At 40.4% G+C, this 14,545-nt stretch overlaps 1 protein-coding gene across 1 annotated transcript; it reads left to right on the forward strand.

Moving 5' to 3' along the window:
- Positions 1 to 257: 257 nt before the first annotated feature.
- Positions 258 to 6,830, forward strand: LOC133534244 (uncharacterized protein K02A2.6-like). Its single transcript, XM_061873337.1, has 3 exons — positions 258 to 321; positions 5,210 to 5,674; positions 5,749 to 6,830. Exons 1-3 carry the CDS (start codon positions 258 to 260, stop codon positions 6,828 to 6,830), a joined length of 1,611 nt encoding a protein of 536 aa, XP_061729321.1.
- Positions 6,831 to 14,545: the final 7,715 nt, after the last annotated feature.

Raw genomic sequence — 14,545 nt, forward strand, 5'->3', positions numbered from 1 at the left:
AGCTGTGATTGGCTAATTATACATATCACGCGATATTCAGGTGTTATGATTGGGTGCGGCTCGATACAATGCAAATATATGCTCTGTGTAGTGGAAACAAGATTGAACTCAGAATAAACATATAATTAATGGTAAACGTAGCGAAGCGGCGTGAACATCCTCCCGGCCGTTGAAAGCTCGTACAGCTTTCAAGCTCATTATGGTGACGAAGACAGACGAAGTCACCACGACGACGACGACGACGACGGGAAGTGGAGATGACACCCAGGATGCTCGGAGACGGCAACGACGTGAGGGGCCTGCCAATTAAAGTGTCCCGGGGTAAGCGGCTGGAAAACATTTGATGATGGGTTGACAGGACAGAGGGATCGGCTGTTAGGTTAAGGATAACTTCAATATTGGCAAACTGAGAAGCCAGTTGCTTGATAGTTAAATGTGTCGGCCCTAATATCCTATATATGAAGTTTGACAGAACGAATGCCAGCTTCAGCGAGACCACTAGCGAGGAGCGTATAATTATATACCTAAAAGTAATTTTTTAATTGTATCCCTCGCTGAGCTGCAAAGTCACAAATTTTATTTAATCTTATTTCCTTAGCGCCTGCGACAAAGTTACGACCATTATCGCAATAAATAAATTTAGGTTTGAGGTTTAGGCGCGGGCGGATGCGGCAAATGCCTAGACTTGTCGTGTTTCTGTCTATGGACGGTCTCTAAAACATCAGCCCGGGCTTTGAGAAAATCAAAAAGATCATTTAAAGTTGGAATTTCTGGAAGCGTATTTCTGTGTTCTTCCCATTTATAACAAGTGTCGCTATCTAATTTTGACGACACCATGTAAATTATTAGTACGTCCCACCGTTCAGCGGGCAAACCAAGAGTGCACAGAGCCCGCAAGTTCTTAGTCACGTGATCAACAATAAATCGAAGGGACTTGTCGGTCTCTCGCACTGATTCGATACTAAATAAAGCCTTTAAGTGATTGTTTATTAATTGCCGTTTATTGTCATAGCGTTTGCACAAAAGCTGCCAAGCCTCGGAATAATTAGAATCGGATACTTCTAAGTTACTTAGAACGCGAGCCGCCTCCCCTTCCAGGTACGAAAGAAGATAGTGAAACTTGTGTACGTTCTTAATTTTGGTATTTTCGTGAATTAAAGAAATGTATGTTTCTTTAAACTCGAGCCACTTGAAAGAAGAACCATCAAAATTTTGTATTTTAATAACAGGGAGTTTAAATCCAAGAACGTCACTGGCTTCATAATGACACTGCAAAGAACAACCCGTGTTGTTCAAGGCATCCCTGGAAGGCGAGTTGACTTCCAAAATATCTTGGGCAATTGATATGTTCGAATCAAATTCTTGTTCAAAATTATCGCGGACTGTCAATTCGTTAGCTTGGTTAGAATCACTTAAAATCTCTATTTGACTTTGCACCTCATCGAAGTCACTATATAAAGATTGCATTCTCGATAATTTCATTGAAAGTTGTTTAGTTTCTAAGGGCGAAATATTTTGTTGAACGGATAAAGTATCCAAATAGGTTTTAAATATAGTTAGTCGACCTTTAATTGAACTAAGTCTAGTTTTAAGTACTTTAAGTTGTTCTTCTGGCGTTTTCTCTGGCATTTTTGAATCTATAGGCGACATAAAGAATCACTTGTCACAATGAAATTATCAAGGCAAAATGAATGCAAATGTACGTAAACAAGTTATATAATATTTACGATACGCTCCTCGCTCAATGGTCCCACGATGCGCCGTACGTTCTGCCAGACGATAATGAACTCTCGGGCACGCGCGGAGGAACTAGTGCGCACGCGCAGCACTCCTGGGCGTTGTGGATACTGCACCGAATGTAGGTCACTGGAATAGCAAAAAAGCGGCCAAGTGCGAGTCGGACTCGCCCATGAAGGGTTCCTTTATGACGTATTAAAAAAAACTACTTAAACTACTAGATCTCGTTCAACATTTTACCACTTTGGACACACATTTTACCACTTTGGTAGTGTCTCTCGCGCAAACTATTCACTTTAGAAAAAAATTATATTAGGAACCTAAATATCATTTTTGAAGACCTATCCATAGATACCCCACACGTATGGGTTTGACGAAAAAATTTTTTTTTTTAATTTTATGACGTATTAAAAAAAACTACTCACTAGATCTCGTTCAAAACAATTTTCGTTAGAAGTTTGCATCGTAATGTATATCATATATTTTTTATAGATTTTTCATTCTGTTATTTTAGAAGTTACAGGGGGGGGGGACACACTTTTTTTTACTTTGGGAGGTTCTCTCGCGCAAACTATTCAGTTTAGAAAAAAATGATATTAGAAACCTTAATATCATTTTTGAAGTCCTGTCCATAGATACCCCACATGTATGGGTATGTTGAAAAAAAAAAAATTTTTTTAATTTCATGACGTATTAAAAAAAAACTGCTTACTAGATCTCGTTCAAACCAATTTTCGGTGGAAGTTTACATGGCAATGTATATCATATATTTTTTTTAGATTTTTCATTCTGTTATTTTAGAAGTTACGGGGGGGGGGGGACACACTTTTTTTTACTTTGGGAGGTTCTCTCGCGCAAACTATTCAGTTTAGAAAAAAATTATATTAGAAACCTTAATATCATTTTTGAAGACCTATCCATAGATACCCCACATGTATGGGTATGTTGAAAAAAAATATTTTTTTTTAATTTCATGACGTATTAAAAAAAAACTACTTACTAGATCTCGTTCAAACCAATTTTCGGTGGGAGTTTACATGGCAATGTATATCATATATTTTTTTTAGATTTTTCATTCTGTTATTTTAGAAGTTACGGGGGGGGACACACATTTTACCACTTTGGAAGTGTCTCTCGCGCAAACTATTCATTTTAGAAAAAAATGATATTAGAAACCTCAATATCATTTTTGAAGACCTATCCATAGATACCCCACACGTATGGGTTTGATGAAAAAAGATTTTTTGAGTTTAAGTTCTAAGTATGGGGAACCCCCAAAATTTATTGTTTTTTTTCTATTTTTGTGTGAAAATCTTAATGCGGTTCATAGAATACATCCACTTACTAAGTTTGAACAGTACAGCTCTTATAGTTTCGGAAAAAAGTGGCTGTGACAGAATCGGACAGACAGACGGACATGACGAATCTATAAGGGTTCCGTTTTTTGCCATTTGGCTACGGAACCCTAAAAATGAAGGGCTAAACAGCTGATTCGATGCGATAAGCGAGTGGGCAAGAATTGCAAACTTTAATTTTAAAATTTAGGAAATGAAATGATTGGCTGGAAACTGTTAGGTTATGAACAGGCGTGACCACGTGGGTGCAATTAGGTATTGGAAAATTGACAAAAATATTTTAAACAGGTTAATGTTTTAATGAAGTTAGCTGCACAGTGAAGTAGGCTATTACAAATGCAATGCTAGCGGTGCCTAACAAAGATTATTTAGAGTAATAGGAGTGCAACTGGTAAAGATAGGTATTTCTAATCGCTTAAAGTAGGTTCTGCAAGCAGAAATATAGGTAGGCGATTGTCTTTTAGGCCTTTCGGTTGGAAAAATTGAGTAGGTATTTTAGGCTATAATTTTTTTTTTGAGTAACTGGATTCGCTCCTGGCAAATATCAAAGAGGAGTGAACTAGGAAAGTAATAGGAACGGGCTCACTTGATTATAGGGCAGGCAGAACAAAGTAGGCGCTTTCCGGTGCGGCGTGGCACGTGGCACGTGGCTGCTGCGTGTAGGCCGTGAGTCCGTTGTGGATTGTAGGCGCGCCTCTTAGACGCGGGGGCGATAGGGAGTCGCTGCACGATGCACAAGATAGGGCACAGCTGATGCCTTGGAACTTCTCCAGGCAACTAGGCGCTGCACGTAGTACACGTGGCGTAGGTACTCCGTAGTGGGTTGTAGGTGCGCCTCTCAGACGCTGAGGCGATCGGGTCTCGCTGCACGATGCACAGGATAGGGCACAGCTGATGCCTTGGAACTTCTCCAGGCATCTAGGCGCTGCACGTAGCGCACGTGGCGGAGAACTCGTCGCTTAGGAACAAAGGAACTGCAACGGAGACTTCGAAATCTGATTAATAGCTGCAGGTCCGGTCACGGTCGCCATTTTGTTCCGGATAGGAACAAGGATTTAGATATTTTAGAAAGCAAACCACAAATCAAATATAATAAATACTGTTTAATTACAGTTTTTGAGATTGCTTTGAATAGTGTGGTTTGTGTGGCGATAGGAAAGCAAGTGTAGGGAGCTGAAGGCTCCGGCATATGTGTCGTGAGGATGCGGAGCTGTGATTGGCTAATTATACATATCACGCGATATTCAGGTGTTATGATTGGGTGCGGCTCGATACAATGCAAATATATGCTCTGTGTAGTGGAAACAAGATTGAACTCAGAATAAACATATAATTAATGGTAAACGTAGCGAAGCGGCGTGAACACGTATTAAAAAAAAACTACTTACTAGATCTCGTTCGAACCAATTTTCGGTGGAAGTTTGCATGGCAATGTATATCATATATTTTTTTTAGATTTTTCATTCTGTTATTTTAGAAGTTACGGGGGGGGGGGGGGGACACTTTTTACCACTTTGGAACTTCCAGATTGGAAGTGTCTCTCGCGCAAACTATTCAGTTTAGAAAAAAATGATATTACAAACCTCAATATCATTTTTAAAGACCTATCCATATGTTGTATATGCATGCATAGGTAGATGTACGTACGCACGGTGGCTGCGCCCACCGCGATATAAACCAGTTACCGAGTTAAATAAAACAGTTCGCTAATGGCTACGTTGTGTGTCACTTGTGTGCCTTCCCGACCCATATCTATCAGTGGCGACGATTCGATAATTATCTCGCGTGTTAATCGCCGTGTATCATGGCAACTTCAAACTCGGTCGGCTTATTTTCAAGTTTTAACCATGAACAACAAGAGTGGCTTACGTACAAAAATAGGCTTGAACAGTGGTTCATCGCAAACAACATCGACGATGCAAGCGATACATCGGGTGTGAGAAGGCGCGCCATCTTGTTAAGTGCACTTACCGAAAGCACCTATCAATTAGCAAGTAACCTTGCTCTGCCCGGTGTTCTTGAAAACAAAAGTTACTGTGAAGTGGTACAGTTATTGGATGCGCATTTTACTCCAAAGCGCTGTGTTTTTGCGGAGCGTTATCACTTTCATTCTGCAGTGCAGAAGGTAGGCGAAACTTCAGCGCAGTGGGCCGCGCGGCTGCGCGGGCTCGCGGCGCATTGCCAGTTCAAGAACATTGAGGAGGCGCTTCTGGACAGATTTATCATGGGCATGCAGTCTGGTAAAGAGCGCGAAAAATTGTTTTCGAAGGAGCTTGGCGAACTCACCCTAGCGAAAGCAATAGACATAGCTGAAAGTGTGCGGTGCGCCCGCGCCGCAGCCAGCGCGACCTTGGCTCCGACCGCGACGGCGGTGGTGCCCGGCGCTGAGAGCGTGTTGAAGATCGGCGAGACTACAGCGGGCCGCGGGAATAAATGTTCTGTATGCGGTCTAAGTAGTCATAAAACGGAGAACTGTCGTTATGTAAATTACAAGTGCAAAAAGTGTGAAAAGAAGGGTCACTTACGTAAGATGTGTAACCTCAAATACGTTGAGTCAGAGGAGGTGAGCGAGGATGATGATGGTAAGTTTTTAATATACGTTCAGTTAGGGGTGAACCTATGATAGAAACAGTTATTATCAACGGGTTATCTGTAGAATGTGAAATAGATACCGGCTCCCCCATAACCGCCATATCACAAAAAACTTACGAGTCTCTGTTTAAAGAAGTGCCGTTATCCCCTAGTAACAAGAGGTTTGCGGGTTATAATGGTATTCCGATCCTAAGTATAGGTTTTGCCAAATTACCGGTCGTGTATTTGGGCAAGACTATTATTCTCGACGTCATTCCTCAAGGGGGTCCGGTGATCCTTGGGAGAAACTTCATCTCCAAATTCAAGTTGGAGCTCGCGCCTATCCTCTATTGCTCGACAACAGAGTCCGAAACCGACGATGTGAGCGATTTGATGGCTCGTTATCCAGAATTATTTTCGGACAAACTAGGTCGATTCAAAAAATATAAAATAAAATTAACGCTTAAGGCCGACGCCAAACCAGTTTTTTACAAAGCCCGGCCCGTGGCATTCGCTCTGAAAGATAAGGTCGATAGTGAAATTAAACGTTTAGTACGGCTAGGTATTCTAGAGCAGATCGAATATTCTGACTACGCATCGCCCATCGTGCCAGTGCTTAAACGCGACGGGTCAGTTAGGATCTGTGCAGACTACTCTCAAACAATAAATAAACAATTATTGATTGAGAAATACCCCCTGCCGACTATCGAAGAACTTTTCTCTAAATTGCACGGAGGGGTTGAATTTACAAAACTGGATATGTCAATGGCTTATAATCAGTTTGAAATTGACGACCCCGATAATATTACATGTATCAACACAAATCGGGGGTTGTTCAAATATCGGCGTTTAATTTTTGGGTTGTCAAGCGCCCCAGCGGTCTTCCAACGTGCTCTAAATAATATTCTTGCCGATTTAGAGGGAGTATTGTGCTTCCTGGATGACGTGCTCATCACGGGCCGGAGTAGGGAGGAGCACGTCGCGCGCCTGCACCAGGTACTACAGCGTTTTAGAGATGCGGGGCTGACGCTTCAGAAGGAAAAGTGTTCTTTTTTCCAGAATGAAATAACGTACCTAGGCCACGTTATTAACAAAGATGGTATAAGCAAATCTAAATCTAAGGTCAAAGCAATAGTCGAGGCACCGGTTCCTAAAAACATAAATTAACTGCAATCATTCCTGGGGTTGATCAATTACTATAGGAACTTTGTGCCTAGGGCTTCTACCATCTTAAGTCCCCTATACATCTTTTAAAAAAGGATGTAAAGTGGGAGTGGAAATCAGAGCATGAAAAGGCCTTCACGGAGATAAAGACTATGTTAGCATCAGATCAAGTCCTTGCGCATTATAATCCTGATGCTAAACTAATTCTCACTTGTGATGCGTCACCCCAAGGCCTCGGTGCTATTTTATCACAAATACAGCCAGACGGGTCCGAACGTCCCATTTCTTTTGCTTCCCGAACTCTAAATGCAGCAGAAAAAAAAAATGCGCAAATACAAAAAGAAGCGACAAGTTTAATATTCGGTATAAAAAAATATCATCAATATTTATATGCACGTGCGGAACCTTTCATTCTACGCACCGATCACCAACCGCTATTATCTATCTTCGGTCCGCACTGAGGAATACCAGAGATAACATAACAGCGAACAGACTGCAAAGGTATGCAATATTTTTATCTGCATATAATTACGTAATAGAATATGTACGTAGTGCGAATAACTATAACTATGGTGGTGTAAACAGATGTCCATTCATTACGGACGAGTTAGTTTTATATAAACACTTTACAAATAAAAATCATTTTACTTGGACCCTGGGAACTATAGTAAAAAACTTAGGTCGTGTGCTTTATCTTATAAGAGACAAAAAAACAAACAAAATAGTGAAAAGACATTAATCAAATTGTTAAAAATAAGGGCCAAGTCACACCGACAGCCGAGAGTCTCTCCGAGCCAAACAAAACACCGGAAGTCTCCAGCGAATCATCATCTCCTTATTGAGGGGTGTACGCAGAGTGCGCGTGGAACCCCATAGTCTTGAGGGGATGACGAAGAAAACAGCAAACATGTAAATCTGTATTCTTGTATTGCTAAATAATGAGAGACATAGGCTATAGGTACATTACTTCAGTAGGAGCGGAGCTTATTCCAATTACATGTTAACGTGACGAGGTAGGATTTCAGAAAGAGGATGGATTAAGCGTCTGACAGTTATAGACAACTTTAGTGTTGTCATGTTGCATCAAGTAAGGCATAGAGCACATATTAAGATTAAGTAATGCATACACTGACCGACCATCTTAATACTTCCCCTTAGGCATTACAATCTTATACAAAAACCATGCTAACATATGCAAAATGACTCTACACAATATATAAATTCGACTCTACATATCATGCAAATGACTCTACATTTCATATAAATGTGACTCTACAATTCATATAAATGTGACTCTACATTTCGCATAAATGTGACTATATTACATAAAAACACTGACATTTAGTAACATAACATTCACATTCAATACATGGGCTCTACATGCAAACTCATTATGCTCAATATTAACATACATTTTTCAACAGCGCCTTAAACACATTGCATTCATGAACAAACTATTTTGTTTACTGTTTAGCACTTTAGTTAAAGCATCAGCTATCATACTGCCTGAGCATAAATATTTTACTATCATAAAACCATTTTGAACTAAATCCTTAACAAAATGATACCTAACATCTATATGCTTGGTGCGCTTGTGGCACATTTCTTTCTTATCTACCAGTTTAAGCGCACTCTGATTATCATTATACAATGTTATTTTTACTACAGTTTCTGGTATTACCTCTGACATAAGTTGGTCAACAAAACATAATTCTTTAGATACATCTGCTATTGCTAAATATTCAGCTTCGCAAGAACTCAAAGAAACTGATCGTTGCTTTCTGGATTCCCAATTGACTGTGTTGGAACCAAGCTTAATTATGTAACCAGTATATGATTTTCTATCAAGACAGTCATTGGCCCAGTCAGCATCGGTATATGCACTTATTGACAAATCCTTACTTTTTATATAATATAAACGGTAATCAATTGTCCCCGCCAAATACCTCAACAAACGCTTAGCAGCAAGCCAATGAGATTTACCAAAACAGTTGTTAAACTGGCTAAGTTGACTGCAGGTGAAAGCTATATCTGGGCGTGTACAGACAGATAAATACATAATAGAACCAATCAGCTGTCTGTACATGTATGTATCATCATTTAAACATTCATTTTCTTTCACCAAGCGGGTCCCCAGAAGCATGGGTGTAGACACAGGTTTACAATCTTCCATTTTGTACCTTTTTAAAATATTCTGTATGTACACAGATTGATCCAAAGTTAAAATGCTATTAAGTCTATCTCTAGTAACACGTATACCTAAGTAACTTTGTATGGGACCTAGATCTTTAACTTGAAAATCTTTTTCTAAAGCTTGCAATAATTTCCTTTTATATGCACTGTTTTTACTGTAAAACAAAAATATATCATCCACATACAAGGTTAATATGACAATATCAGATTTGGACCTTATATAGCACACACAAGGTTCACTCTTACTTTGAACAAAACCAATGGTACATAAGACATCATGAATTCTTAAATTCCACATGCGACTGGATTGTTTTAGACCATAAATGCTCTTCTTAAGTAAACACACCTTATCTTATCACTATTAAAGCCTTTAGGTTGTTCCATATAGATGGTTTCATTTAAGTTTCCATTAAGAAAAGCAGTTGTGATGTCTATATGATCTATATTTAAATCATATTCATTTGCAATACTAAACAATAATCTCATAGTAGAGTGACGTACGACAGGTGAGTACGTATCATTGTAATCTATTCCCTCCTGCTGAGAGAACCCTCTAGCGACTAACCGAGCCTTATGACATACAAAATTTCCTGAAGCATCATTTTTAATTTTATAGACCCATTTACTTTTGACAATATTAACATTTTTAGGCCTATCAACAATAGTCCAGACTTTATTTGATATTAGCGAGTCATATTCTAGTTGCATAGCATCCCGCCAATTATCAGCATTAAAACTAGACATTGCTTCCTCATATGTAGTTGGCTCAAATGTACAAGCGTTAGCCACCAGAGACATATCATAATCGCCATACCTCTTGGGTGGAATGGAGCGGGTACTCCTTACTGGACGTTCTAAGGTTGATGATGGTGGAACGTGCAGGTCTGCCAGGCCTTCCCCTGAAGCGCCCTCTGCACCAGAAGACCACTCAGCCTCCCTGGATAAATTACCACTGGGTGAGCCGCCATGGGATGACTCTCCACGGGGTGATCCGCCACAGGATGAGTTGCCACGGGGTGAGTTGCTGTCACTAGCTGAACAGTACTCATCTCCAGTTCCTGAAAAATTCAAAGAATAATTATGATCCTGTTTTATAATATTTAAAACATTACTGACTTCACTCACAACACTGTCATTGCTGTCATTCATGCTTTTATTACAATCCTCTGTGCTACTTTCATTTGCACTTTTATTGGCACATATGGTAATCTCTTTCCCTCTGCCACCTATTGTGTTACTATCTTTCACACACTGTATTTTGCTGGATGTAGTACTCTCATTCCTACAGCCCTCTGTGTTACTGTCATTCACACTCTGTATCCTGCTGATAGTACTCTCATTCCTACAGCCCTCTGTGTTACTGTCATTCACACTCTGTATTCTGCTGATAGTACTCTCATTCCTACAGCCCTCTGTGTTACTCTCATTCACACAGTCACATGAAACGACATTACTTTCATTCGTGCCTTTCACTAAAATGTTACTCTCATTCACACTATTACTCATGTCATTAATAAAATCATTATTTATAAAATTATTTAAAAATTCATAATTGAAATGATTATCATTATTATTGACATGTCCGAAATTATAAAACTCTTTCTCTAAAAACTCCACATCCCTAGATAACACAACTTTCCTTGGGTCCGAACAATTAGCCAACCTATATCCTTTGGTTGTCTCCGAATAACCCACAAAAATATATGGCTTGCATTTTGCATCTAATTTTGTCCGTTTAACATCAGGTATCTTTACATATGCTACACAGCCGAAGACTCGAAGATGGCCAAGGTCAACCTTTGACCCTGTCCACAACTCCTCTGGAATTTGGCCACCTAAAGCGGCTGTTGGAGATCTATTTTTAAGGTAAACAGCGGTCATGACTGCCTCCGCCCAGAACCTTCGGTCAAGGCCAGACTGCTGCAGCATACACCTAACTTTATTCATAAGAGTTAAATTCAGGCGTTCAGCCACCGAATTCTGCTGTGGACAATAAGGAACTGTGACCTGATGCAAAATGCCCTTACCCTTTAAAAAGTTCAAAAGTTGCGTGCTGGAGTATTCACCACCTCCGTCACTTCTTATGCACTTGACAGGAGAACCAGACTGTTTCTCTACCAGTTTTATGAAATCAATGCATTTAGTACATACCTCAGATTTCCTTTTTAATAGATAAACAAATGACTTTCTAGTAGCATCGTCTGTGAATGTGAGTATATATTTTGCGCCACTCCAGCTGCTCGGCAAAGGACCACACACATCTGTATGAATCAGCGCCAGCTTGTCTCCAGCCGACGTTGTGCTTGCCTTGGGAAAAGGTTTGGTTGCCAGTTTTCCCTCGAGGCAGGGAACACAGGTCCTCTCCACCTCCAGGTCTCCATTCTGCAACATAACATTATTAAACCTATCCCTAACAGCCACAAGATCCCTTTGATTTATGTGCCCCAGCCTCTGGTGAAGTATATCTGTTGTCACCACAGGAGCAGCAACTGCGGAGCTCGACATCTCTCGCCCTAGTGAGAGAATGCAGCTCTCCCTACTGCGCAAAGGCTCACTAACATGCAACTTATACATCCCATTACGCTCAGAAGCAGTCGCAATTATATTTTTCATCCTGTCAATTACTGCACAACCGTCGTCGTCAAACTCTATTTTAAAACCATTTTTGGCTAATTTACTAACAGACATTAAATTAGAAACTAAATCAGGTACATACAGAACATTTGTCAGCCTTCTAATTACACCCATTAAAGTTAACTCTACATCACCAATACCAACACATTGTAATACACCATTGCTTGCAACAGTCACTTTAGTACTATGATTCTTAAAGTTTATGAAGTAGTCTCTATTATTAGACATGTGACTAGTACATCCACTATCAATGAACCACTCCTTCTTTGACTGCTGTTGCACCATCAAGGAAGCCACCATGGCTTGGTCCTCCTTATATGGTCGGGTCCTCTTGAACTTGAAGCATTGTGCTTTTGTGTGACCTGGCCGCTTGCAGAAATGACACTTCCCTTTAAAGGGTCTATTCTTCGATATGAATGCAGTGTTGTTCTCAACGTCGGATTTTCTTGACTCTTCTTGCAATAGGCGAGCCCTGACCACTTCACTTGAGAGATCTCTGGTCATGCCTACCGTTTCTAAATTTGACACAAGCGAGTCATATTCCGCTGGCAGGCCGCTGAGAAGCATCTCTGCAACTTCAGTGTCTTCTATTACTTTTCCAATATCTGCTAACTGCTGCACTATTGTCATCACATTTTCTATGTATTCTGACATGGAGCTATATTGATTAAATTCTAACCTGTGCAACTGCCGAAGTAGTAAAACTCTCCTCACAAGGCCAGCATTCTCGAAGACGTCGGCTAAACTCTTCCATGCTTCCTGAGCAGTTTTTGCAGATCTTACATATTGGTATAGGTTACTTTGTACTAACAAACAAATTCTGGCGAGAGCGCGTTGACCACGTGTATCGCTCTCCTCCGTACCTGTAGTATGGATTGTGTCCCACAAGCTATCGTGCATTAATGACATCTTCATAGCAAACTTCCAAGAGTAAAAGTTCCTTGCCCCGTGTAGCTTTTCAATCGCCACGTGGCTCGAACCGGCCGACATGACTCCAGCGGGCAATGCAGACGCTACGACAGGTTGATTGGCCATGCTCCCTCCTTAAGTAATTTCAATAAATATATGTTCTTACTTGTTTGATTTCTTCAGCTTGTAGCGTGACCTGGGCCCCGTAACCTATTGAGGGGTGTACGCAGAGTGCGCGTGGAACCCCATAGTCTTGAGGGGATGACGAAGAAAACAGCAAACATGTAAATCTGTATTCTTGTATTGCTAAATAATGAGAGACATAGGCTATAGGTACATTAAATCTTGATAGCGAACTACAATTTATTTCACATATTGACAAAATTTCAGCAAAAGCATACAGAATGTTGGGATTCATTTTCCGACAAAGCAGGGATTTTACAAACCCGAAGACTCTGCAACTTCTCTTTAACGCATTTGTTAGGTCCAACTTAGAATACGCTACTACAGTCTGGAATCCTCATTTCAATGTTCACATTAACACAATTGAAAAAATTCAGAACAAATTTATCAGAACAATGAAATATAAATTTAAATCTTTTTGCCCTGACAATTTCTCTCTTCAAACCCGTAGAGAAATTCGAGATCAGATATTTTTGTTCAAAATCATACATGGCCTTATTGATTCTCCCAATCTTTTGTCTAAAATTTCAATTAGATGTCCTGATCGGCGAACTCGCTCCACAAACCTATTTGCAATTAACTTTGGTCGTACTACATATGCAAGAAATAAGTTCTTAGCTAGAGCGTGTAGAACTTATAATGAAAAATTTTCTGATATTGATATATTCCATTTATCATTACAGCAGTTTGTTTCTGCAATAAAATGTACAGCTAATAATAATATTGATTAGTTAGTATATTTCAGCATACTTGCCAATTTGTTAATATTGTTTTCAACAGTTAGTGTTATTTGAGTTTTGCATGTTTTAATATTAATGTTAATTTCTGAGCAACATAATTGTTATTATTCATTAGTGGAAACTGTTTGGCTTATGAATGTGTAATCTGATTAACTATATGTGTTGTTTTTGCCTGTTTGTTTCCCAAAGGTTTAAATAAATAAATAAATAAATAAATTACTTCAGTAGGAGCGGAGCTTATTCCAATTACATGTTAACGTGACGAGGTAGGATTTCAGAAAGAGGATGGATTAAGCGTCTGACAGTTATAGACAACTTTAGTGTTGTCATGTTGCATCAAGTAAGGCATAGAGCACATATTAAGATTAAGTAATGCATACACTGACCGACCATCTTAATACTCCTGACGCACCTCCTGTTTTTGATATCGGGCCTCAGCCTACCGCACCATTTACCGTGGTGCCTAACATAGCTGGTGGACCGGAGGCAATGACGAGGCAATCTTCGTCACATGAGCCAGCAGGCCTGAATAACGAAGATGAACTGATGATGGGGGAGGAGGAAGATGCGAGGCCTCTCGAGACAGCGTCTGTGGCCATGGCAAGCCCAGCTACGGTGCCTGCGCCGGCAACCGCCGCCGGCCGCGCGCCGCCGTCGCCGCCCGGCGCCGCAGCGGACGACGCCCCTCCTGAATCCGCGGATCCGCCGGCCGCGTCCACACGGCTCAAGCGGGCTCGCCCGCGTTTTGATGATAAACAGTTCTTCTAAGCTGGTCGGACTGTGCTAGTTATAGGTTAGTGTAAGAAACTATGGGGAAGGGATTGTTGTATATGCATGCATAGTTAGATGTACGTACGCACGGTGGCTGCGCCCACCGCGATATAAACCAGTTACCGTGTTAAATAAAACAGTTCGCTAATGGCTACGTTGTGTGTCACTTGTGTGCCTTCCCGACCCATATCTATCACCATAGATACCCCACACGTATGGGTTTGATGAAAAAAGATTTTTTGAGTTTCAGTTCTAAGTATGGGGAACCCCCAAAATTTATTGTTTTTT

This window comes from Cydia pomonella, unplaced genomic scaffold, assembly GCF_033807575.1.
Source record: "Cydia pomonella isolate Wapato2018A unplaced genomic scaffold, ilCydPomo1 PGA_scaffold_75, whole genome shotgun sequence".
NCBI lineage: Eukaryota > Metazoa > Arthropoda > Insecta > Lepidoptera > Tortricidae > Cydia > Cydia pomonella.